Source organism: Vanacampus margaritifer, chromosome 15, assembly GCF_051991255.1.
Source record: "Vanacampus margaritifer isolate UIUO_Vmar chromosome 15, RoL_Vmar_1.0, whole genome shotgun sequence".
Taxonomy (NCBI): domain Eukaryota; kingdom Metazoa; phylum Chordata; class Actinopteri; order Syngnathiformes; family Syngnathidae; genus Vanacampus; species Vanacampus margaritifer.
Genome location: NC_135446.1, coordinates 9,826,613 through 9,850,021, shown reverse-complemented (window position 1 = coordinate 9,850,021; position 23,409 = coordinate 9,826,613). Strand labels below are relative to the sequence as shown.

General features: G+C 45.5%; 6 protein-coding genes across 13 annotated transcripts; 2 read left to right on the top strand and 4 right to left on the bottom strand.

Annotated features, from left to right (window-relative positions):
• Positions 1-151: 151 nt before the first annotated feature.
• On the bottom strand, positions 152-2,820 carry LOC144034580 (C-type natriuretic peptide 2-like). Its single transcript, XM_077543440.1, has 2 exons — positions 895-2,820; positions 152-495 (listed from the first exon to the last, which is right to left on the bottom strand). The coding sequence occupies exons 1-2, from the start codon at positions 994-996 to the stop codon at positions 229-231; spliced, it is 369 nt and encodes a 122-aa protein (XP_077399566.1). The 5' UTR covers positions 997-2,820; the 3' UTR covers positions 152-228.
• Positions 2,821-2,980: 160 nt separating this feature from the next.
• On the bottom strand, positions 2,981-8,162 carry eno3 (enolase 3, (beta, muscle)). The gene is made up of 14 exons (XM_077543439.1): positions 8,000-8,162; positions 6,703-6,792; positions 6,533-6,628; positions 6,408-6,466; positions 5,616-5,685; positions 5,410-5,543; positions 4,499-4,615; positions 4,319-4,424; positions 3,892-4,089; positions 3,752-3,828; positions 3,553-3,677; positions 3,364-3,472; positions 3,194-3,252; positions 2,981-3,120 (listed from the first exon to the last, which is right to left on the bottom strand). The coding sequence occupies exons 2-14, from the start codon at positions 6,785-6,787 to the stop codon at positions 3,051-3,053; spliced, it is 1,305 nt and encodes a 434-aa protein (XP_077399565.1). The 5' UTR covers positions 6,788-6,792; positions 8,000-8,162; the 3' UTR covers positions 2,981-3,050.
• Positions 8,163-9,263: 1,101 nt separating this feature from the next.
• Positions 9,264-11,521, bottom strand: slc25a11 (solute carrier family 25 member 11). Its single transcript, XM_077545629.1, has 9 exons — positions 11,330-11,521; positions 10,725-10,877; positions 10,538-10,655; positions 10,372-10,460; positions 10,186-10,276; positions 10,012-10,102; positions 9,847-9,946; positions 9,735-9,786; positions 9,264-9,632 (listed from the first exon to the last, which is right to left on the bottom strand). Exons 1-9 carry the CDS (start codon positions 11,392-11,394, stop codon positions 9,477-9,479), a joined length of 915 nt encoding a protein of 304 aa, XP_077401755.1. The 5' UTR covers positions 11,395-11,521; the 3' UTR covers positions 9,264-9,476.
• Positions 11,522-12,218: 697 nt separating this feature from the next.
• LOC144035692 (voltage-gated potassium channel subunit beta-2-like) lies at positions 12,219-16,050 on the bottom strand. 5 transcript variants are annotated; one of them, XM_077545624.1, is made up of 15 exons: positions 15,232-16,050; positions 14,972-15,085; positions 14,468-14,744; positions 14,217-14,260; positions 14,109-14,146; positions 13,948-14,027; positions 13,843-13,887; positions 13,711-13,755; positions 13,605-13,648; positions 13,256-13,521; positions 13,065-13,185; positions 12,892-12,986; positions 12,701-12,821; positions 12,539-12,627; positions 12,219-12,429 (listed from the first exon to the last, which is right to left on the bottom strand). In XM_077545624.1, the coding sequence occupies exons 3-15, from the start codon at positions 14,740-14,742 to the stop codon at positions 12,337-12,339; spliced, it is 1,356 nt and encodes a 451-aa protein (XP_077401750.1). In that variant the 5' UTR covers positions 14,743-14,744; positions 14,972-15,085; positions 15,232-16,050; the 3' UTR covers positions 12,219-12,336. The 5 variants fall into 5 exon arrangements, with proteins under 5 accessions (XP_077401750.1, XP_077401751.1, XP_077401754.1 ...); XM_077545625.1 differs by having other exon boundaries at positions 14,972-15,066; XM_077545628.1 differs by lacking the exon at positions 15,232-16,050 and having other exon boundaries at positions 13,065-13,161; positions 13,256-13,341; positions 13,435-13,521; positions 14,972-15,152.
• Positions 16,051-16,232: 182 nt separating this feature from the next.
• Positions 16,233-17,913, top strand: trappc1 (trafficking protein particle complex subunit 1). The gene is made up of 5 exons (XM_077545632.1): positions 16,233-16,311; positions 16,681-16,779; positions 17,288-17,358; positions 17,495-17,633; positions 17,707-17,913. The coding sequence occupies exons 2-5, from the start codon at positions 16,681-16,683 to the stop codon at positions 17,833-17,835; spliced, it is 438 nt and encodes a 145-aa protein (XP_077401758.1). The 5' UTR covers positions 16,233-16,311; the 3' UTR covers positions 17,836-17,913.
• A 484-nt stretch (positions 17,914-18,397) lies between these two features.
• LOC144035690 (7SK snRNA methylphosphate capping enzyme-like) lies at positions 18,398-23,401 on the top strand. Of its 4 annotated transcripts, XM_077545622.1 has the most exons (10): positions 18,398-18,525; positions 18,739-18,796; positions 19,112-19,146; positions 19,242-19,535; positions 19,745-19,989; positions 20,136-20,406; positions 20,973-21,522; positions 21,601-21,813; positions 21,897-22,005; positions 22,071-23,401. In XM_077545622.1, the coding sequence occupies exons 4-10, from the start codon at positions 19,261-19,263 to the stop codon at positions 22,106-22,108; spliced, it is 1,701 nt and encodes a 566-aa protein (XP_077401748.1). In that variant the 5' UTR covers positions 18,398-18,525; positions 18,739-18,796; positions 19,112-19,146; positions 19,242-19,260; the 3' UTR covers positions 22,109-23,401. The 4 variants fall into 4 exon arrangements, with proteins under 4 accessions (XP_077401748.1, XP_077401747.1, XP_077401746.1 ...); XM_077545621.1 differs by lacking the exon at positions 19,112-19,146; XM_077545620.1 differs by having other exon boundaries at positions 18,416-18,796.
• Positions 23,402-23,409: the final 8 nt, after the last annotated feature.

Here is a 23,409-nt window from a genome sequence, read left to right as displayed (position 1 = left end):
GGGGTCAATTACGACAAAAGTGGAGCTATTAGAAATTGATGAATTGAATGAACAAAGGAGATTTCTTTAATTCAGGTTCACACACAAATACACTTGCATCCAGTTATGGAATGTTGTCATCGTACAACTTGCCAACACACAATTGCACATATTTAACACATGCTTGTCAAGTAACACATACAGTCTTCCAGCAGCCTTTGCCAGGGGTCAGAGGTAGCATGTCAGAGTTCAGCATCCAAGTCGGCTGACGGCCCCGATACGATCCATCTTCAAGCCGAAGCACCCTCGTCCTCCAAGTGACGTCCACTTTCCCCCGCGCCGCCTCATCTTGGCGTGCCGCCGCAGGACATCCACGAGGAACCGTGAGCCCCCCGCCGCCACTGTCGCCTCTTCTTGTCTAGGGGGGACCACCGGGCCTTCTGCTGAACCCTCAGACTGGGGCGGAGGGGCCATGAGGAGAGAGGAGAGCCGCGATCCAAACAGAGCAGTCATGGCCTGAAGACACAAGCAAGCGTACAATTGATAAATTTGCTTACTTGGAATGAATTAGTAATTTTTATTTCATTATTTGTAGCAGTATGGTCTACTGGTAGATCTGACATTGTTAGGCTTGCTCATAGTGATAGAGAAGAGTTCTCAAACTTTGGATTCAGAGACATTTTCCAATGACCTCTAATGTAATGGGAATTCAGTATTTTTCAAGATAGAGATGATCATTTGCTGTATAGGAACCAGCCAATCTGCAGGGAATTGAAATAATTTTATTTATGCAGTTTTGATTGTTTCACTACCATAAAAATAGAGACTTCATTTCCTTGCAAGTGATCATGTCATGACAGGACACTAACAATCTGTATTGGCAGATGATGGAAGACCATTTGGACCTGGACTGACCTTGACATCGCGGCTCTGAGGCGGCGGCCTGGCCTCGGCGGCAAGTGTGAGGATGAAGATGAGGACCAGGAGGGAGCAGAAGGAGGCGGCCGAGACATCCATTTTCAGGTCAGTAACGCTGCGCTGTGATTGGCCGGAATCTACCACTCCGTTGTCGTTTCTTCGCCTGTTCCAAGATCCCGACAGAGATCGTGTCGGTCGTCGTTAGCTAATCGATAGAAAGTCTTCCCCGAGCCCAAAAAAAGTTCCTCCCAGTCGGGACGCGTCTGAGGACCAAGGTCCCGGCCGGCCTTTTATAGCAATTCGGTGGCGTGATGTCACGCATGCTTGGAGCTTGGGTCGCCGTGGTGACTGAGTCTCTCTCTCACGCACACTCACAAACTGAAGGTTTGGAAGTGGTGATTGGGAGTGTTGAAGCGGGATTGATGCTTTGATGGGAAGTCACCTGGACATGATTCCATACATGTTACATCCATCCATCTTCTTCTCCAAGATGGGCCAAATATAAACAAACATCCATTTGTGTTTAATTAGACAATTTAAAGTCTTCAATGAACCTTACATGCATTCCAAAATCATCATTGAAGGACTGCTGGCTAACCATTCGCAAAGTGAGCCGTCCGTCACATCCAGACAAATGATTCTCCTGATTCACACCTGTGGACAATTTCTGTTCACCGTGCCGCCTCCAACCAAGTTCATGTGGGAAAATTCATTGGTTACTACCATCCTTCAACATCATCATCGTCACTTTTTTTCCCCCTACGGTGACCCCCGGACTTCGCATCCCGCCTCCTCATAAAGTGTCGCCGCGGCGACCAGCTCGTCCCGGTGAAATATTTCCTGCGGGTGGGGAGCCTGGAGGCGGCGCTACGGAGGTTCACATGGTGCCGACCCAAAGGTGCGGCTAATGACCTGCCCGCCCCTCTTTTGTCTCGGCCCACAGATTGACGTCATCGCACACACACGCAGTCATGGGCCTTTTTGCATTGTAATTGATGTGCTATTGTGTGTGTTAGGAATATATATAGAGTAGACGCCCACACACACACACACACTCACATATATATACAGTGCATCCGGAAAGTATTCACAGTGGCTCACTTTTTCCTCATTTTGATGTGCAGCCTTATTAAAAAAATCACACATCTTATAATAGCAAACAAAGAAAAAACGGCTGAAATGATTGGGCATGATGAGGAAAGGCACACATCTATCTATATATGTTGACAATGCATGCATTACGTAATATGTATAACATAAACATTCATATTCATGTTAACTCATTCACTGCCATTGGCGGCTATAGATGTCAAAAATTCATTTTAGTTATTTCTATTAGTTTACCATTTTTTGTATGAAAACCTAGAATTTTTTATTGTACATTTAGAACAGATGTAAAAAATAAAAAACATGAAAAATAAATTTACTTAAAAAAAAAAGAAAAGATTATTAAAAATTAGGGGCCTCAGGCGATTAAACTTTTTTGTAATTAATCGCATGACTTCACTAGTTAACTCACTATTAATCACAAATTTTATCTGTTCTAAATGTACAATAATTATTTTCCTAGGTTTTCATACTCTTGTTAACAAAAGTGGAAAAACATTGTTAAACTAATAGAAATAGTTTAAATGAATTATTTACGTCTATAGCCGTCAATGGCAGTGAATGAGTTAATATATTAAAATAAAAACATATATTAATGCATATTTTAAAATACAATATATATAAATTTCCTTTTAATAAAAAAAAAAAAAAGTATTTCATTATGGGTCATTTGTGTAGAATTTTGCGCGAAAAAAAATCTATTTTGGAATAATGCTGGACCATAACAAAATTGATCCTTTCTCCCTTCTCTCTTTTTCCATCTTCCATTCTTTCTTTTCCCCCCTTTTTCTTTCTCCCTCTCCCTCTTTCCACACACACTTCAACACGGACATTGATGGCAATGGTTTTGTCTTTGATGATGTCTTGTTACATGGCCGCCGCCCATCGCCAGGCAACCGGCAGCCTTCGCCCAAACGTCCAAAATGACGTCACGGAGGCGTGTGTGTGTGAGTGTTATTGACTCGGTGCCGTTGGATTGTTGTTTTTCATTGTTTTTATTGTTGTTATTGTTATTTTGTCTTCTGTAGGAAACAGCGACCGGGGCCTCAGTGGATCTTGGGGTGGCGGAAGTCCTTCCCGGCAAACTTGGCCTTGTCGCCCAACTCCTCCTCGATCCTGGGGGGCACACGGCAGAGGAGAAAGGTTGGCGGAAAGAAGTAAACCAGAATGTAAACCAGGAAGTGCTTACCTCATCAGCTGATTGTATTTGGCCAAACGCTCGGACCTGCAGGGGGCGCCGGTCTTGATCTGCAGCACATACACATACAGTAGGTTGCGATGTTACTATATTAGCAAAGTGCAAGATGTGAAGCTCTTATCAATCCTTCTTAGCGCTTTTTGTTTTGTATTGTGTGTGACCTGTCCAGTGCAGAGTCCGACCACCAAGTCAGAGATGAACGTGTCCTCGGTCTCGCCGGAACGATGGCTGACCATCACGCCCCAGCCGCTGCTCTGAGCCAGCTTGCACCTGCCACCCACACACAGGTGAGGTCAGACAGACAGACAGACGGAAAGGCAAACGGCCAGACAGCCAGACAGGTGTCTTACGCGCGAATAGACTCGGTGACGGAGCCGATTTGGTTGACTTTAAGCAGCAGGCAGTTGCAGGCCTTCTTGTCCACCGCCTGTTGGATCCTCTTCGGGTTGGTCACTGTCAGGTCATCTCCGACGATCTGATGGGTCGCACTTTTAGCTCAAGCAGACTGACAGCATATGTTTGCGTGTGATGCGAGACGGCGGCGCTAACCTGGATGTCCGTGGAGGATGTGAATTTGGCCCACTGCTCCCAGTCGTCCTGGTCAAATGGGTCCTCGATGGACTGGACTGGACAGAGAAGGCAGAGGTTAGCCGCCTAGCTGTTAGCCACCTTGCGTTTTTTTAGCCTACCGGGGTAGTTTTTGATGAAGCTGCGGTACAAGTCCCCGAGCTTCTCGCCACTGATATGTCTGGAAGGGTCGTCGGGCGACTTGAAGTCCAGGTCGTACTTCCCGGCGCGGAAGAACTCGGACGCCGCTACATCCATACCGATGATGATCTTGTCCGGATAGCCGGCCTTCTCGATGGCCGTCTTCAACAGCTCCAGAGCTGCGACGCACGATGATGTCATCAACATGTCACGATAACAGGCATCAACTATGTAACGGAATGTACGTACACCATGCCGCCATATTGGATGTGTCAAAGTGAAGTGATGGTTGTTTGGAATTACTTAGTTTCAAGGGCAGATCTGACACATTCAATATGGCCGACGTGCTGACGCATCCCAGCAAGGGCTTGCATGTATTTGACACTGACGTTTGCGCTGGCGTCTCACCTTCGTTGTTCTCCAGAATGTTGGGCGCAAAGCCTCCCTCGTCACCCACATTGGTGGCGTCCTTGCCGTATTTGGCCTTGATGACGTTCTTCAAGTTGTGGTAGACCTGCGAGACAGACGACGGACCGTTAAAGGGCTAGCGCCGTGCCAACCGCTGCCACACGCGGGCGTGAGCCTCACCTCGGCGCCGATCCTCATGGCCTCGTGGAAGTTGGCGGCGCCCACCGGCAGAATCATGAACTCCTGCATGGCCAGTTTGTTCCCGGCGTGACTGCCCCCGTTGATCACGTTGAACGCCTGCGGACGACACGCACACCTCCTGAGACGCTAGGCTAACAGCGCCCTTCTAGCATTTAGTCCCGATCCTACTAGTGCGCTGAATTGTCCCCAACTGTCTTACGAGTGACGGTTTTCCAAAACAGATTTCCACTAATGGTTGACATTTCTGCACGTTAGTAGAGCAACGACGACGCACTACTTGTGAAATATTTGTCAACTAGTAAAACAACCGGGGCACACTAGTAGAACGACTCTCTTACTAGTCACATTTTTACTGAGGCTGTCTGTGTGCTTTAAGTACTACTAGTGACATAAAATTCTACTCGTCAGTATTTGGCGCTAGGGTGTCTTAGTATCTTCTGTACTACTGTGTAGTGGTTCTAATGTAGTGGTTTTTTTACACGGTGTGACATTTCTGCACATTAGCAGAATGGCTAGTAATAGTATACATTACTAGTGTTTCACTAGTGACATTTATTTCCACTTCTGTATGACCTTTCTGTGCACTAGTAGAGCAACTACCTGTTGCACTTGATATCTGCGCACTAGTATTACATGACAGTGACATTATAAAATTCTTCCCGTAGTGCTTCACTAGTAGTACTAGTAACAGCAGTTGCCAGCTAGTGCACAGTTAAGCCTCACTAGTAGAATGTAGTTGTCCTACTACTGTGTCCTAGTCGTTCTACTAGTGTGTTACGTTGTCTTATTAGTGAGGAAAAAAAACATACTACTACTGTATATGGACGGACAATGGTAGCGCACTAGTAGGATATGGACTAAAAGCTCTAAGGCTTGTTCTCAACACTGACGGGAACGGGAAGGATGACGTCCTTGTGTCCGGCCAGGTCGGCGATGTGGCGGTAGAGGGGGACGCCCTTCTCCGCGGCCCCCGCCTTGCAGACGGCCAGTGACACACCCAAGATGGCGTTGGCGCCAAACTTAGCTGCAGAGATAGACAGGCGGGTTAGACGCCGACAGACAAGCCCGAGACAGACAGACGAACGGATGGACTCACATTTGTTGTCTGTGCCGTCCAACTCCAGCATGAAGTTGTCGATCTTCTCCTGCTCGACCACGCTGAAATTCTGGAAAGGGACAGATATATCCGTTTAATGCCTGAGCACCAAACGTGCCAGCAAAAAGACATGTACTACTTTCCTGTTAGACGTGAATAGTAAGATGTGAGTGGGATTACTGTGCAGTGGTGCCTTGAAATATGAGTGTGATTTGTTCCCATAACTCAGAACACTATCTCAAATCATCTTTCCCCACTGAAATGAAGGGAAATGCCATTAATCAGTTCCAAAAAGTTAGTTTTTTTAATAAGGAAAAATATTTATTTTTATATTTTTTATTTATATTTTATAATATATATAATATAATAATATATTTATATTTTATATTTATTTATCTATTATTGTTCTGTATACAAATATATGGATGTACACAATTAAACAGTTTATGCATCAGGATTTAATGCTGCAATTTAATTTAATTCATTGTGCTGCACTTTCTGGTGTGCCCGCCTTGGCCACCAGAAGGCAGTATAATACAGTCATGCAGACTCAAACGAAGAAGAATTGTACTTCTACGTAACACTAAATTAGTGGGCCATCCTAAAGGCAATGTTTTTTTGTTTTTTAAATTCACGTCTTTGGTTAATATTTAGTTTCCGAGTCAATTTCAAGTGGGAGTTGAAGTTTCTTTTTTGATGATAAGCAATCATCCAAATGACAACTCTAATCCCGAAAGACTCATAAGTGGGGTCCGTCATATCTCAAGGCACTACTGCTGTATTACTATTGACCTTGGCAATGAGGCTGGGGGCGATGTCCTTGTTGATGTGCTCCACCGCCTTCAAGGTCCCTAAAAGAAAGCAACAAACAATTGATTGTCTGACTGTCGTGGAAGGGTGGCGACGGAGGGGCGTACCTTTGCCCAGGTAGCGGCTCTTGTCGCCATCTCTCAGCTCTAGGGCCTCGTGGACGCCGGTGGAGGCGCCGCTGGGGACCGCCGCTCTGAAGTGACCTGAAGAGAATGGAGGACACCTGAGTCTTTGTGAACGCTATGCTAGGCTATTCCACGCTAAACCGAATGTTCACCCTTGGCGGTCCACAGGTCCACTTCCACTGTGGGGTTCCCTCTGGAGTCGAGAATCTCCCGAGCATGGATCTTTGTGATGGACATCTTGTCTGAGGACAAGAAAGTAGAGCATGTGAGAATCACTCTAACCCACCCCCCACCCACCCACACCCAGCTAATCTGAATCAGCGTGGGGGTGGCAACACTGTACAGAAATATTTGCGCTATTAATACCTTGACCTTCTCTAATAATTTCAATGAACTAAAGCATTGGCGTCGTGCTAACTTCCCAGCATTTGTACAGGAAATAGCTAAGCTAACTCATGAAGGCTAATGAAAAGTCCTGTAGTATTTTTATTAATTCATTGAGCAGTTCTTCTCCTGAATGTATGTACTGTATTTTTTTATTTACTACATTTATCACATAAATTAACAATTTAATTGACTTAAATGTTTGTAATAAAAAGTAAATAGTTGGTAGATACCTTGTAATACTGAATAGTTAAATTATAATTAGCAATAAAATACAGAAAAACTAAAATTGAATAATTTAACTTTTTTTTAATTGAAACGATAAATTACAAATAAATTATGTATTTTTTCATGTATACTTTAAATTAGCATAAATTATAAAATTATTTTTTTGCATAATACAAAACTGTTAAATTTTTTTAAACTACACAATAAATTTATAGTAAATGAACATATTTTGCCATGTTTTTTTTACCATTGCAAATGTTTAATTATGTTGCATTATTTAGCAACAATGCCATTTTTTACATTATACAAAACTGTTGTTTTTTAAACTACACAATAAATTTATAGTAAATGAACATATTTAGCCATGTTTTTTTTTTACCTTTGCAAATGTTTAATTATGTTGCATTACTTAGCAACAATGCCATTTTTTACATTATACAAAACTTGTTTTTAAAACTACACAATAAATTTATAGTAAATGAACATATTTTGCCATGTTTTTTTTTTCAACCTTAGCAAATATTTAATTATGTTGCATTATTTAGCAACAATGCAATTTAAAATAAGCATGAATTGCTTTTATTATGAAAATAAACAGTTCTATATTCACATTCAAACAGTTTTTTATTTATTTTTTTAATCTAATTTAAGAGTAACCTCTGTTTTCTAAGTTAAATGTGGCTCTTGAACTCAAAGTTTGTCTACCCTTCCGGACTTTGTCCTCACTTTCTGTTTGTCTCAACTTTGACCTTGTTGTGAAGGTCGCTCACAAATGACAAGAAAATAGCACAAGTGGAAGGGCTGGAGGGACGTGCATGGACGGACGTGGGGGCCTACCTCAGCTGTCTTCAGTGGGGGGCTGCTGATGCGGGTGGTTTGTCCGAGCGGAGAGGAATTGTCCCACGGCCACGAGGAAGTGTACCGCAAGGGGGGCTGCAGGCGGATCTTTATGGACCTCAGCTGGTTGGGGGCGGGCCCAGCAGGAGGCCAAGGGAGCGTGTGGAAATTTTTGGCGGCTGTCATCTTCAAGCCTCTGTGTGTTCATGTGTCTGAATGCAACATGTGTCACACTGGAACATCACGTGTGTGTGTGTGTGTGTGTGTGTGTGTGTGTGTGTGTGTGTGTGTGTGTGTGTGAGAGAGACTATGAGGTGTCTTTGTGTGTGTCTGAGACTAAGGATGAAACTTGAAACCAATCAAACTTTTGAATTCAGGTTGTGGTTGGGGCGAGGATGTTAAGTCACTAATTCTCTAAATCCACATTTGTTGCATTCTTTTTACACAAAAATAAAGTGATTTTACAGTGTGTGCGTGTAACAGTCAGACAGTCCCTGGCGTGCACTAGGAGAAGGTCAGAGTTCATCCAAAGGAGAAATGTGACACGCTCAGCCTTCAAGCAAAGGTCAGTCACACAGACACGCACACGCTTTAACCTTTACGTTCACCTTACGCAGTGGGGAGCAGAAATAGAAAAGTCATCTTAAGGACTGGCTGGTGCGAAAGTGGTCGGCACGTCTGCCTCGCACTTGAGAGGCCCAGGGTTCGAATCCAGGCTCCGACCTTGCTGCGTGAACTCTTATCTTGAAGTGCGCTGTGATTGGCTGGCGGCTAGTCCACAGGGTGTAGCATTGCAGATTAGTGTAGTAGGAAAGGGATGATATTCACGACTATGTACAACTACAGTACATCAGCGTGATGATTGTGTAACACTTACAGTCGTAGCCCTTTGAGTGACTTCATCATGTGTTCAGTGGCACATGACTTTAAGCCTCCGTGTGTGCATGTAATACAACATACAAACGGAGACAGCCACACAAGGAGTTGTGTGGCTGTCTCCGTTTGTATGTTTGTCTGTGTCATTCTTAGCAGTTGTGGCTTTATTTTTGTGTGTCTGTGTCCATTAGTGTATCTCTGTAAGTTAGTGTGTCTGCATCTGTTTTGTGTTTGTATATGTGTCTGCATCATTATGTCTTGTGTTTTTGTATCACCATGTGTCTGTGTCCCAGGGTGTGTCATCTCCATGTTTGTGTATCCGTATTACTGTTTGTGTGTTCTTGTTAGTCACAAATGCAACAACATGGCATTGACATGAAGTCCGAGCAACTGTCCCAAAGTTTTTAATAGACCCTCATCGTATTTTGCATCTGTAACCATGGTGACGCTGGTTGTTGTAGTTGGGGTGGTAAACGACTGAAAACTCTAAACCATAACCTAAATCCATATTTGTTCCATTCTTTTTACAAAAAGATTTGAATTATAACACATGTACGTGCGTGTGTGTGTGTGTTTGTGCGTCCGTCTCTGTCCATGTGCGTTAGCGGTCGAGCACGTAGGTCTTGTACAGGCGGTTCATCTGTTCCAGGAAGATGAAGGTGAGCACCGTGTGCGGTCCGAGGCGAGCGTAGTACGGCGTGAAGCCTTTCCACAGTGAGAAGAAGCCCTCCTTGCCTACTACGCGCACCAGCACCTCCTACAGGTCAGAGCACATATGACACCGGCATGTTCACACCAACATTTTGGAAAACTGTTTTGAGTGTTTAGTCATTGTTGATTTCATCCCGCGCAGACTCACCAGGCCGTTCTTGTACTCCGGTTTGCCGTCTATCATCCTCATGCTCTGAATCCTGGAAAAAGACAAGGCGTGAGAGGCGCACACCCCGGTCTGGGGACCGATGGGGTCTCACCTGGTCTTGACGATGTCGACGGGCATGGATGCTGCCGTGGTGACCAGGCCACTGATCATGCTGGCGCAGAAATGACACAGGATGTCGTCACCGAAGTAGCCTAAAGGGCACAAGATGCACGTTAGTCGACACGAGCTGGATGAGTGTGTGTTTGTGTGTGTTTACCGGAGTCTAGCAGTGCCTGTTTGGACTGTGAGTAAGACGCCAGCTGGGCAGCATTGACCACCACCGCCCGCGCCATGGTGGGAATACACCCCTTTAAAAAAACAAAACAAAAAACAGATCAGTGAGCCAAAGCAGGCCAACAAATGTGCGTGTGGCAGACAGGTATGCGCTCACCCTCCACAGCGTAGTGATGCCCTCCTCACGCATGATCCGAGCCAGGGCGTTAAACACGTTGCTGTAACCTCGTCTCTGGTCAACAGGAAGTCTGCATGTATGATGTCATTTAAGAGCATGCCACAATTGCGCGGTGATGCATAGAAGCTGTAGTAGTGGCGTAGGGTATGATGAAGTGACCCTCACCGTCCGTCCGCCGTCATTCGGATGAGTGCCACCTCAGCGGGCGTTCCCACGAACGCCCCCGTTGCACCGGCCGTCATCCCAATCAGCGCCTGCGGGGGGAGCACAGTACAGCGTCAGAGTGGAGCGCCATTTAGTGATGGATGAGGTCGTAGATCATATCAAGCACCTTGAGGAAGAAGTTGGGCGGGCGTCCGTCGTCTGACGTCATCTTCTCGAACAAGATGGTGTAGATGCCGAGACGGGTGGTGGTGTAGGTGGCCTGGCGCAGCAGACCTGCAGATAGACTGAGATAGACACATGCAGCAGACATTCACCACTAGTAGCCAGGAAGGTGAAAGGTCACGGTGACCTACCCAGTGTAGATGCCGCTGATGCCCTCGTTCTTCAAGATGGAGGCAAGCGCGTGGAAGCTGGTTTTGTACTCGCGAGCCTTGGTGCCCTGACCGCTCAGCTGCATGCGGTTCTTTACCAGGTCCAGGGGCTGCACGAACACGGTGGCGCCCATCCTATATGACCCCCGACCCCCACCCACCCAACCACACACACACACACACACACACACACACACACACACACACACACACACACACACACACACACACACACACACACACACACACACACACACACACACACACAGTTAATTATGGTTTGTGCTGTTTTTAAAAAAAAAAAAAAGTTGGCTTTGTCCCAGCATCTATTTTAAAACCGGCTTTAGCATTTGCCAACTGAGATAGACTTGTTTGGATTATTTCAACACTAATATGAGTTCATGTAGATAAGGAAAATAATGAACAGGATGCTCTTTATTGGCCACAAAGACAGAAAAAAAACAACTTGTCAGACACGAAGAGCTCAAAGGTGATCGATAAACTCGGGAATGGCGGCAGCTAGGGGCTAACGAGCTCGGTTGCTATCTGATAGCAAGCTAGTCTAGGCATCTAGCGGTGCCGCTTACCCGGCCAAGCCTCCGAAGAGGAACTTGATGGCCTTCGGAGACGTCTTGCTCTTCTGAGACGTCATGGTTGAGCCGCTCCGAATCCGATCTCGGCTCCCTTCCTGTCTTTGTGCCTGCCTGTGGGCCGGACAGTCCACCTGCAGCAGCCGGGCCAAGGTGACACTGTGAAGAGGCACGGCGGGTCACATGAGGCGACGGGCCTATCAGCAAACGGGGCCGAAGGTTTCCGAACAGTTGTTGGGCAGAGGACCAATCAGCAGCAGCGACCGAATTTTTCCGGACACTCGGTTGCCTTTACTGTAGCTCGGAAATGCGAAAATCAGTCGCTGATAACAACAGGAAATTATACACGAACGCACAGCTAACGTTTAGAACCCACGCTTTATGATTTTAGCAGTAAGAAAGAAACACAAAGCTGGTTCAAATGGTTTGTTTTGAGCTGTTGTGAACATTTTGGCATCTTTTTTCCTTTGACGTAAACGCGAGTCATTTGCAATTTTGCATTCGCAGTCAAGGCTCATTGGTACCAAAGGAGGCGTGGCTAGGTAATGTTTGAGGAAAAATAACAAACCTTTTTTGTGTGTAACAAGCCTAACCCTAAATCGTTAATTGGAAACCGGTTAGTGAAGCCAAACACGATTAATGACAATTTTGAAATAATTTAAGAGCTATTGTTATTCTAAGAGCACACAGTAAAAGAGTGGCACAGTGCGTCAAAGAAAAATTAAAAGGAATAGTGCGGTGACGGTCTGTGCTAAATACAAAATGCCATGCAATGCTACCCTCTGGCGGATAATTATAGTAAATACATCAAAGTGGGAAATTGTATTTATCTCATCATTTACAGCAAGTGACGTTTCTGTGTTGTACATATATTAACTCAACAAAATACAATAACGAAAACGTATCTTTTTATTCGTCAAATTTGTATATTTGTTTTTGTAAGCGTGGTTCATGAACATCTGGGCCACTTTTATCTCTGCCCCCTTAATTTGCATATAGCTGCCTCAGCTTTTTTCCTCCTTCTTGTGCTTCCGGGGCTTGTTGCCTAGCAACGTGTCAATTTCAGCGATGAGGGCCGGAGTGAGCTGTGACAGGACCTGGAAGACAGCAGGAAGCGCTCTGTGTTTACTGCTGTGTGGACTGCTTGGTGCTCAATGAATCAGCTAACATCTGACTGGTTGGTTGGTTGTTTTCGCCGTGGGTTACCTGGATGGAGCTGAGGTTCTCCATTAGCTGCTCTGTGTTGGAGACGCCGAGTAGAACCGAACTGATGCCTTCGCTGCGCAGACACCACGCTGACACACACCAAGTTATACCTTTACTACATTGTACTTGTCTGTTTGTGTATGTCACCATACGTGCGTGTACCAATGGCAAGCTGAGCGGGGGTGCATTCGAGCCTGTCCGCGAGCAGGTGGAGCTCTTTGACTTTACTCAGCTGCTGCTTGCCCTCGTCGCTATAAAGACGCTCCCTCAGCCAACCGTGACCCTGCACATGCAGATGCACGATTGGTCACCATGGCAACAGATGCTGATGATGGTTGTTTTTGCATGTGCACCTTCATGGCCGCTCTGGAGTTTTGCGGGACGCCGCTGTTGTATTTTCCCGTGAGCATTCCACAGGCTAAAGGTGACCACGTCATGGACCCGATACCTGAAATACGTCATATTGACTGGGTGCGTGCGTGTTTCAGTGGGTGGGTGTCGCATTGTGTGATACTGTGTGTGCTACCAATCTTGTGGTAGAGTTCTGGCAAGTGTAGTTCCACTTTGTCTCGCTGAAAGTAGTGATACTCGGCCTGCTCACACACTGGAGGAACCAGATTAAACTGTCGAGCGATGGAGTATGCTTCCTGTCACTCACACACACAAGACACAGTTGTTGTTGTAGCACACTAAAGTTTCAGGCCAGATGGAGTTTACCATGATCTCCACCGCATTCCAGCGTGACGTGCCCCAGTACATGGCCATGCCCTGGTTGATCACAAATGTCATTGCTCGCACCACCTCTGCACACAAACACACGCGCGCAGAGCTGTGTGTTAGCATGCTAATGTTAGCATCGTAGCTTTGGATGTCAACTGTCAAGTGCGTTCCCCAACCCTCCATGGGCGAGTTGACGTCGCTCCTGTTGGCAAAGACGATGTCGACGTAGTCCAGCTTCAGCCTGGCCAGTGAACCGCGAAGCCCTTATACACACACAAACACATTTTTAGTGTCGATTTAAATTCTTCCAAGCTTTAGCATGTTTTTTATGTTTGTCTCTTTGTACCTTCAATGATGTGTTTCCGCGACAGCCCTCGCTCTGTCTCGGCCCTTCAAATCGCAACGCAAAGTCAACATCTGAATTTCATCTTGTGACTGTCAATCATACTCACTGTCCACCCCAGTAGATTTTTGTGGTCACCACATAGCTGGAACGCCTGGTCAACAACAACATCAATCAAAACAACCACAACAATAACAAGCAGGACACATGAGTCCCTTTCTCATTATCATTGTCACTTTACCTCCAGCCTTTCTTCTCTAGGATGTTTCCCAAAATTGTCTCAGCCCTGAAATGCACACATGGTTGCATGATTCCAGCACACACACACACTTGGTGTGTAGTGTACCTGCCAGAGGCGTAGACTTCAGCCGTGTCAAACAAGTTGACGCCGTTGTCGTACGCCAACGTCATCACACTGTCTGCCATCTACGCATACACACACACACACACACACACCGCGTCAAGGACATGTTGTTTGTGAGGTGATTACAAAAAACGCGCACACACCTCATCAGAGATTTGAGAGCCAAACGTCACCCACGTTCCTGTCAAGAGAAAATAAAGCATAGAATTCCGTGTGTTTGTGTGTGGTGTGTGTGTGTGTGTGCTGTTCACCTAGTCCCAAACAGGACACTCTGAGTCCGGTTTTTCCGAGATATCTGAAAAAGACCAAATGATGTCGGTATTGTATCTTTTGGCATCGAGGAAAATAACACAATTCTCAGAAAGGAACAAAAAAGTAAAATGTGCGTAATTGTCATTTGCGTTTTGTTCTTGACGGTGGCCGTTGGGTGGCACAATAGCCAACGGACAGGAAGTGGCGGGCCCATAAAAGGAGGTGCTGTGGGCATATGTGGCTCACTCACCTGTAGGGCATGCAGCTGTCCTCCATGGTGACATCACACTCCCTCATGTAGATTTCCAGCCTCCGCCTCTCCATCACCCTCTTGGCCGCCTCCAGGATGTGAGACGCCAGTACCGATTCTTCTTTCTCCTTTGCATCCTTCCTGCCATCCGCTTTATCCGCTTTCCCGCAATGCCCTCTCATGACCTTTGGCTTCTTGGAGAAACCATACAGCTCTTCCACGGAAAACTTGGCGCCTTTTCCCGTCGGTGGCGCTGGCGCTCGGCTCGCAAACATGGCTGAAAAAGATGCACCACTATTAGTGTCCAATATTAGCTTCAACATTAGTTTTCAAACTTAGCTTAATATGTGTTAGATTCCAAAGTTGGATTTTAACATTTCCTCGAACGTTATCAACCATTGAATCACACTACTATATATAAATGCTAAACTGTTTTTATTTTAGCAATGATGTGAGCTGACAATCTACTAACAATGCTAATGACAAAGTGGTGCGTTTGACTACCTGGTGGTCTGTGGTCTGTCGCCCGTCCGTCCGTTCACCTTTATCCGCCCGTGCGTTCGCATGCTTTTTAAACGAAGCACTTGCAGTAATCCGACCTATCACGGATCGCATATCCTGATTAAAAGTAAGAAACACCAAAATACTAGGGTCTTTATACAGATGTCACGCATGGACGCTTGCCCACTTTTTGATTTGATCGCACCATAATCCACCCCCACTCCCACCCCCCCAACCCCGCTGTCCCCATCATATGTGCTTACAGCTGTGACGTCTGACCCCGGCGAGGCTGGACTTTAGCTCACAATCCATGATGACCTTGAATGGAGGACAGAGGATTTGGTTTCTCCTGGATTGAGAGTCTTTCAGGTGCATTAATAACCTCTGTTGACACATGATCTTCTAACCCATTGGAAAATTGTGCTCAGGCCATCAATCCGTTTGTCCTCAATAGAGTAAATACATTTCCAGCTCAAATGATTAAAAAAAAAAACGGATGCAGATTAGTGTAGAAAAAATAGCCTCTATTATCCCAACTCATGGTTGAATCCACAAATCAGTTTTGCTTGGGACATCTATCCATTTTCTATTGCTTGTCTACATTAGGGCCACGTGAACCTGGAGCCAACTCACTTGACTTCGTGTAAGGGGTTCACCCAGGACTGGTCGTCAGTAAAATTGCAGGCAACCATTTCCACAAACGGGAAATTTTGAGTCTTTAATAATTTCAATCAAAAAGAGGGATTCGAACTCAGAACCTCTCGACTGCCTGCCCTATCCACTCGTTTAGCTTGTCAGGCTGTTTGTCATCTTCGTATTCGGTGGCATGTCCATGACGTCATCATGCTGTCCGTGCGCGCTTGCGTTCCCAAGCAACACGGTCAACGTAATAATCTGCCTCCACCTGGTGGATATTAGTAGAGCAACAGCTCCGACGTACCAATATGAATCTTTATTAGATCTAAGTCTCATAAGTTCACGATGCATGTTTAGTAGCAAATCCTATCGCAGTGACGGCCAAACCCCCCAATGACTTCTTGATGGCCGTGTCTTTAGAGGTTTTTCGCCGCGCCAAGGGTAGCATCATTTTGACACTAACAGGACCCCGGGACTGCTGCCCGTTGCTCCCGCCGTCGTGGAAAAAATTTATGTGTCAAAGTTTTAAAAGTGCACTCATCCACATGATTCATTGGATAATTCAAATAATTATTATTGGATTGTTGTTCAATTTTCTTTATTTTTTTGCGCGCAATTTCGCATATGATTATACGGCGCACATATTGTAATCAGGCATAAGAGCGGGCGTCTTTGTATTGGGGGTCCTACGGGAATGGGAAAACAAGGTAAATGTGGATTTCACTAAAAAAAATCCTCTGTATTTGTTTTTACTTCCGAAGACTTTTGTTATAATACTGCGACGAGTGTGGATCTTATAAGGGACGTGACTGTTTAAATTCCCCGAATTCAAATGTAAAATCTGGGAAGCGGCAGTATTGTGTTTTAGTGGTTTTCACGTCTGCCTCACAGTTAGGTGGTTCGAATCTCACGTTGCATGTTGTCCCAGTGCTTGCGTGGGGGTTCTCCCGCATAGAAACAACACGTCTGAGTCAAATGGGATTGGCTGCAGTTTCTCTACAACCCTTATAAAAATGAAACAGGACATTTTGAAACGTCAAAATGGCATTCCTGATCATCTGTTGTGTGTGTTTCAGATGACAGTTCATAACTTGTACATATTCGACCGAAATGGGAAGTGCCTGTATTACAACGAGTGGAATCGAAAGAAGCAAGCTGGCATCTCAAAGGAGGAAGTACGGTAGAAAGTTGGCCAACTTCACTGGCATTGATGCCGCAGTAGTTGTAAACCTTCGAAAAACTGATATTTGAACAAAAGCGATGCAGAATTTACGTGCAGACAGAGCACATAGTAATCACAGGCATATGTTCTTTATTTGCTGCGCAAAGTAACTTACAGTAGTTTACTTGTACATTATTATGTATTATACTGCCCCCTGTTGGGCCAGGCGTGCACATCAGGAACAGCACAATGTCCATTTAATTTTGCAATTAATCACGATGTAAACTTGTTTAATTATTTACATTTCATTTAATAATGTTATTACTGTATGTTTTTATAGTACTTAAATATGTTCAGAATTTTGGGGGTGGAACAGATCTGTGGCATTTCCATTCATTTCAATGGGGAAAGTTGATTTCAAAACTAATGATTTGAGTTGAACTAATCAATCCTCTTTTCAAGTAGGATAATAAATAAATAAATAAGTGACTATTTTTTTGGGGGGGGGGGTTTGCCTTTAGGAGTACAAGCTGATGTATGGCATGTTGTTCTCCATCCGCTCCTTCGTCAGTAAAATGTCTCCTTTGGACTTGTATCCTTTGTACAACAAGGTTTGTCTGTCAGTCTGTTTGTCCTCGTCAAGCTTAATATCCACCTGAAAAAATGAACAACCTGGACATGAATGTCCGTTTGTCCACACCGCACTTGTGTTCCTTAGCCGTTTTCAGGAAGGAGGGCTTCCAGTCCTTTCAGACCAGTCGCTATCGTCTTCACTACTTCGAGACCCCCAGTGGACTCAAGTTTGTCATGAACACAGATCTATCCGTGAGCAACGCAAGGGACGCACTGCAGCACATCTACAGCAATGTCAGTGAGGCGCCACGTAAATCAACATCATCATCCCCACATGAATGACGTGTGCGGCACGCTTGTGTTTCAGCTGTACGTGGAGAACATCGTCAAGAACCCGACGTGCGTCCTGGGTAACACGTTGGAAAGCGATCTCTTCAGCACACGACTGGACGCTTTTGTCAGAGCTCTGCCGTATTACAGCCCACGCACCACTTGACACGTTTCTCAATTTTAGGGCTCTGATGGAGGTAGCTGTATGTTTGAGTCAAGCATTAAAGTGGTGCGACACTCATGATGTTTGGGTCTTTTATTTCAAAATGTAAAAATGCCAGTTTAAGGCTTTACCTGCTTCCGCAAACTTACTTCCTTTATTTTTCCCTTGACCATTTCATCCATTCTGATTTTCTAATTTGGTATTATGTTTTATTAATGAATCCTTAGTACCACAATTCCTTATTTTCATTATCCTTTCAATTATTTTTCATATCATCCATGTCAGTCCTTCCCCTACCATCTATCTTTCCTCCGTGTCACACATCCTTTTTTCTGGCTTCCTTCCACCCCACCCTTGTTTGCTCCCACCCTTACTTTCATACATGTTTGTTCTTTCCTTATTTCCTAGCTTCCTTAAGTTCATTTTAAAAGTTTGTAGCTACTTTTTGCTCACCCGTGTACAGTATCAACCTCTCGCTTGTTTTTAGTCAGGCGCCGCTAGGGACGTCCCTTATATCTGATTGGTGCTTTTGCGGGAGGCGGACATTTTGTGATTGGTCATTCGTGTCGTCAACCACCCGGGCTGGCGTGTCTTCCTGTCCTGACTGGTGTAAATTAATACAGGCCGTCTCTCCACGACGAGAGACGAAGCCAAACAGCTCGCGGCTAACGCTAGCTATGTCGCCTTGTCGAGGTATGTTTGACACGCGCGTGCACTCTAGACCCTGCAACATTTGTTCTCGTTGGGCTTCGCGGAGGAGTCGAATTAGCACTGTGCTAGCCACTTCCTACAAACTGCTAATGAGAAGCTAACTGTCCGCTGAGCTTGATCTGCGATTGGCGCATTTAGCTTCCGGTAGGCGGGACTAAAAAAGGGCACTTTCTATTTTTGCTGTCACATTTGGAGTGGACGCGAGGGTCGTTTGACAACAACACGCTGGAGAAGACACAAGTCCTTAGAGCAAGTAAGTCCTCCTTAAACCACACAAAAAGTAGACTTTTGTTCTTGTGTATGGTCGCACCCCGGAGCTCAACTAGCTGATATTTTGAGTCTTTGACAGCATGCTGCATACAGAAGGCAAATGTGTAAACGGTGTGTTGAGGCTTCACAACATTTTTTAGTACAGTGGTTTCCACTATTCTCGCTTAGGAGCCGCATTTTTCCAGTTTTACATAAGTTAGGAACAAATAAAAAACAAATTTTAATTTAAAAAAAAGGCTTTAAGTGTACACTGCCCATTAGAATTTAAGACTATTAAAAACTATACATGAAATTTCAGGATGGACCTAAAAAGGACTACAACCATTATTACAGGTGGACTTAATTGAGCTTTTGTAAACTTTCAAATGCACATGGTGAACTGTTCTACATTTCGTTACTTTGTGTACATCTGGCTGTTGTCTTGCAAGGACCTGAAACTGCCGAAAGATGATGTCACTGGACAAGTCAGAAAAAATCACCATCGTCCGTCAGCCTCGACCCCTGCCAAACAACAGCTGCCAGAGCAACCCGGCGGCACCTGCTCAGCACATCCCGAGGAAGCGCTACTCTGTGGGCGTCGCCTTCAAGGGGCCGGCCAAGCGTCGTCGCCGTGTCCGTAGTGAAAGTCAAGTGGAGTCCCTGTTGCCCACAAACTTCCTGTTGGGCGGGAACATCTTCGACCCGCTCAATCTGAACTCTTTGTTGGATGAAGATGTCAACAGGTGAGGAAGATGGCAAGAGCTACACCTCTTAAAGGCACATACATGTACACTAATAAAAGCAGTATATTTCTTTACATTTTGTTATGTTTATTCAAGTACAGTAATGAAGTATTTGTACTTGGTTACTTTCCACCACTGGCTATATCATTCTGTTCTTTGCCTTCCCTGAGTATCTGAGCCGCCGCCATTTTTCTGTTTCTCCTCCTCAGGGCGTCTAATCAGACAACTCCCAAGTCTTCACCCCTGCCGTCCCGCAGCAGGGAACCTGTGGATATCCTGGTTCCCCGAGACATCACGGACCCTTTGAACCTGAAGGGAGAGGGAAGACGAGGCAGTGAGGCGGAAGGTGTTCTGCTGTCCCCACTCAAGTCCAGGAGGAGACACAGGAATCATCATGGCAGCGACAAGGAGGGAGTGACTCGTCCCATCTTTCCCTCCACGGATGGACTGACTGGTGAGACACCCGCTGGCATGCATTCAGTACAATTAACCTTGCTATTTGCGTGGGTTGGGGACCATGACTACAAAAAAAAAATCTTCAAAAAAAATTGATAATAAACCCCCATCAACACCAGTACGTGATATGTTTTGTTGTGACAGTTCCCGTATTGTCCAGAGAGGGCAGTGCTGCAGTGTCTCCTCTTCCTTGTGAACTCAACACGGCCATCACCTGTCGAGAGGACATTGCCCCGCCCCCGATCCTTCCTAGGAGGCACTCGCACCCTCCTCCGGCCACCGCACGCAAATCCGGTGAGCGGCGCCAGAGAGGTCGACGGCGCACCACCTCGGCGAGGTTGACGCACGACATCGCCGACACGGTGGAGACGACCCAATTCCACACACCGTTGGCGGGAGGGCTCGGGCCCGACAGGTGAGCGCTCTGGCTGAATTGCAAACATTGGAATGTGATTGGAGGTAATGCAATGGTCAATTTCTGGGTTAAATTTTCTGGTTAATTTGGGAAGACAAACTGAGCAATTCTGGAATAGGATCATATTCAAGCATAAATATAAAATAAAGATATTCGATACCCCTTTTTACAAGTACCTATAGCACTCGTACTTTTCAAACATAATTCCCCCCCCCCCCAAACAAAAAAACAATGGCAGATAAATTTAAAGAACGTCCTATACAGTGTATCCTAATATAGCATTTTCCTTAAAATTGCAGGAAATGTCAATTTTCTGTTTTTCTAATTTCTATTTCTTGATCGTAAAATGGCTACAAAAAAAACGGCCTCCATCGCATTACAGGTCAATACCTTGCAATAAGACCAGGTATTAGTATTCGCCCATCCTGAATATAAACAGTCAGTTTAGTCAAAATCAGAATTAAATAAAATGTTTTAAAAAACATGACATTTTAGCAGATGCATAAGTAAAGTTTTTGATTTTTTTTTTTTATTGGCTGTCGGTCCACGTGACTGTTGCTCTGAAGGTGCACACGTAAGCCCCCAGAGAAGAAGGACAAACACCGCTACCAATATGGCAACTGTTGCCACTTCTACGGCTACCACGGTTTCTACGGCAACGGGTGGGAGGGGCGTGTGGGGCCAGCGGAGGACACACGCATCTGCTTGCTGCAAGCCGATTGGTTCCGAGACAAGAAGGTGCTGGACGTGGGCTGCGGCGCCGGTCACCTGACGCTCACCGTGGCCCGCACCTTCAACCCCGCGCACATCCTGGGGGTGGAGCTGGATGGACGACTGGTGCATGCTGCCCGGCAAAATATCAGGCACTTCCTGTCACATGACCTGGTGGAGGAGGAGAGGAGGAGGATGTGCTCCCTCATGTCCTGCTCCTCCCCAAGTAGCGAGGGTGCCGAAAAGGAGGAGAAGCAAAAGGAGCTGAAGAAGGGCGATGCCGTGCGTCTCATGGCCTTCCCGCTGTCGATGAGGGTGAGTCGCGGTCCTCTGGCCGCGCCCCCTCTCCTTCTTGCCACTCCCTCGCCCTTGCGCAGATTTCCCAACAACATCTCCTTCATCCAGGTGAGTGTCATGCACTATTTCCTGTTTGTGGCCATCATGACTTGACAAATTTTCATCGTTTTGTGACACCTGTCACAGGGGGACTACGTGTCCAAGCAGGAGGCGTGGCCTGGGAAGGGTCAATATGACATCATTATGTGTCTGTGCGTGACCAAGTGGGTGCAGCTGCAAGCCGGCGATGACGCCGTGGCCCGACTCTTCCGACGAGCCTATCAGAGCTTGTTGCCGGGCGGATTGTTCATCCTTGAACCACAGCCGTGGCGACGCTACAGCCACAGCAAGAAAGCCTCGGTAGTGTACACGCGCATGCGCACACACACACTAATCAAGGTCCACTGTATGACTTGGTTGATGGAACTGGTGTCGTTTCCTAGGCAACCACATACCATCACTACAGGAGTTTACAAATGAGACCAGAGCACTTCACTTCCTACTTGATGGACAATGTCGGCTTCAGCTCCTATAGACTACTCACACACACTGGTATACACACACACTGGTATACACACATGACCACAGACACACACTGATCTGAAGTTTGTTTCCAGGTGAGAAACAGCCCATCTACTTGTTCCACAAGAAGTGAGCCCCATGGTGATGTGAGTTTGTGATTGGATTACACAAACAGGAAGTTTTCCCATCATGCATCTGGTGGGGTTTTGGGATCGTTACACAGAAGTCTGTTTGGCGATGTTCTCGCTTGCCTGTTGCAACACGTGATGGGTTTGGGCAAGTACAGTCATGGACGGTGCTACTGGATAGCCAAGTAGGGAGCAAAAACGGGCTGAATGTCCACATGTACTCACTTTATTGAAAAAAAAAAGTCACGAAAAAGCATACAGTTCTATACATGACCGCTCAGGTCCATTTTCTTCACCGCTTATTCCTAACAAGGGTTGCACTGAAAGGTAAAAGGAAAAAGTGACCCATCAGCATGAGAAAACAAAGAGGCGCCACCATGTGGCGCAGTGCAATGCTATGGATTGTTACACTGTCATGTTTCAGCTGTTGGATTTTGAAAGTCACGCCACCGTTCATCGGTTTTCTGCAACATTTGCCCTGATTATGTTCGAGGGTGAGATGGAGACCGTCCCGGGCTTTGGGCTTGAGATGGGAGAAACACAATCAGAGCTCACCTATGGAGTCTTCTCTGGAGTAAGGCAACTGAACTTAAGGTGACAGGACTTGATGTTTTCAAGGTCAAATTAAATTATAAATTAAGACCTCTGTATTTTATTTTTCGATTTTTACACCGTGGGGTTATAAGTAGGGGTGTGCAAAAAAATCGATTCTCATAAGAATCGTGATTCTCATTTAGTACGATTCAGAATCGATTTTAAATGTCCCAAAATCAGTTTTATTTAAATTATTTTATACTGTCTTGCCTTTGTATGTGCCTTTTATTTGGAGCGCTGTTCATGTTGTACCCTATTTGGCCACTTAGGGGCAGTGTGGTTCCACGCGGTCTAATACATTGTTAAATTGTAGCCACATTAGAGATTACAATTCCTTGCACATCTTTTGATTGAAGCAAAAATCATTGTCAATCAAATAATTTTGAATCGAAAATCGATTCTGAATCGAATCACAGACCCAAAAATCGAAATCGAATTTTGAGACATTCAAAGATTCCCACCCCTAGTTATAACGGCACTAAACAGCATTTACTGTTTCATGAAGAATATATATATAATATATATATTGGCGCCCCCAGATGATATCTGAAGAACTGTGGATTTGAAAAAGTTAGCAAAAAAAATATCCAATGTTGAGGAAGTCTTGCTCCCAAAATGTATGTGGCATAGGGTCCGAAAAAACACAACTCTACCGTGCAGCCTGCACTGCCTGATCATTCAAATAAATCAATACATTTGCTTTACGTTTCAT

Excerpts from the sequence above, each read along its gene's own strand:
- LOC144034580 (XM_077543440.1), bottom strand. The coding sequence starts at position 996 with ATGGATGTCTCGGCCGCCTCCTTCTGCTCCCTCCTGGTCCTCATCTTC. Across the intron at positions 496-894 it reads CTCAGAGCCGCGATGTCAAG|GCCATGACTGCTCTGTTTGG; the intron begins GTCAGTCCAGGT and ends TTGTGTCTTCAG.
- eno3 (XM_077543439.1), bottom strand. The coding sequence starts at position 6,787 with ATGTCCATCACAAAGATCCATGCTCGGGAGATTCTCGACTCCAGAGGG. Across the intron at positions 6,467-6,532 it reads GAGCCGCTACCTGGGCAAAG|GGACCTTGAAGGCGGTGGAG; the intron begins GTACGCCCCTCC and ends GCTTTCTTTTAG. Across the intron at positions 3,473-3,552 it reads GTCACCGAGTCTATTCGCGC|GTGCAAGCTGGCTCAGAGCA; the intron begins GTAAGACACCTG and ends TGTGGGTGGCAG.
- trappc1 (XM_077545632.1), top strand. The coding sequence starts at position 16,681 with ATGACAGTTCATAACTTGTACATATTCGACCGAAATGGGAAGTGCCTG. Across the intron at positions 16,780-17,287 it reads CTGGCATCTCAAAGGAGGAA|GAGTACAAGCTGATGTATGG; the intron begins GTACGGTAGAAA and ends GTTTGCCTTTAG. Across the intron at positions 17,634-17,706 it reads TGCAGCACATCTACAGCAAT|CTGTACGTGGAGAACATCGT; the intron begins GTCAGTGAGGCG and ends CTTGTGTTTCAG.
- LOC144035692 (XM_077545624.1), bottom strand. The coding sequence starts at position 14,742 with ATGTTTGCGAGCCGAGCGCCAGCGCCACCGACGGGAAAAGGCGCCAAG. Across the intron at positions 13,888-13,947 it reads GAAGTCTACGCCTCTGGCAG|GGCTGAGACAATTTTGGGAA; the intron begins GTACACTACACA and ends TGTGCATTTCAG. Across the intron at positions 13,756-13,842 it reads CTAGAGAAGAAAGGCTGGAG|GCGTTCCAGCTATGTGGTGA; the intron begins GTAAAGTGACAA and ends GTTGTTGACCAG.
- LOC144035690 (XM_077545621.1), top strand. The coding sequence starts at position 19,261 with ATGATGTCACTGGACAAGTCAGAAAAAATCACCATCGTCCGTCAGCCT. Across the intron at positions 19,990-20,135 it reads CTCCACGGATGGACTGACTG|TTCCCGTATTGTCCAGAGAG; the intron begins GTGAGACACCCG and ends TTGTTGTGACAG. Across the intron at positions 21,523-21,600 it reads ACAACATCTCCTTCATCCAG|GGGGACTACGTGTCCAAGCA; the intron begins GTGAGTGTCATG and ends CACCTGTCACAG.
- slc25a11 (XM_077545629.1), bottom strand. The coding sequence starts at position 11,394 with ATGACGTCTCAGAAGAGCAAGACGTCTCCGAAGGCCATCAAGTTCCTC. Across the intron at positions 10,656-10,724 it reads ATCAGCGGCATCTACACTGG|TCTATCTGCAGGTCTGCTGC; the intron begins GTAGGTCACCGT and ends TGTCTATCTCAG. Across the intron at positions 10,103-10,185 it reads GCATCACTACGCTGTGGAGG|GGGTGTATTCCCACCATGGC; the intron begins GTGAGCGCATAC and ends GTTTTTTTAAAG.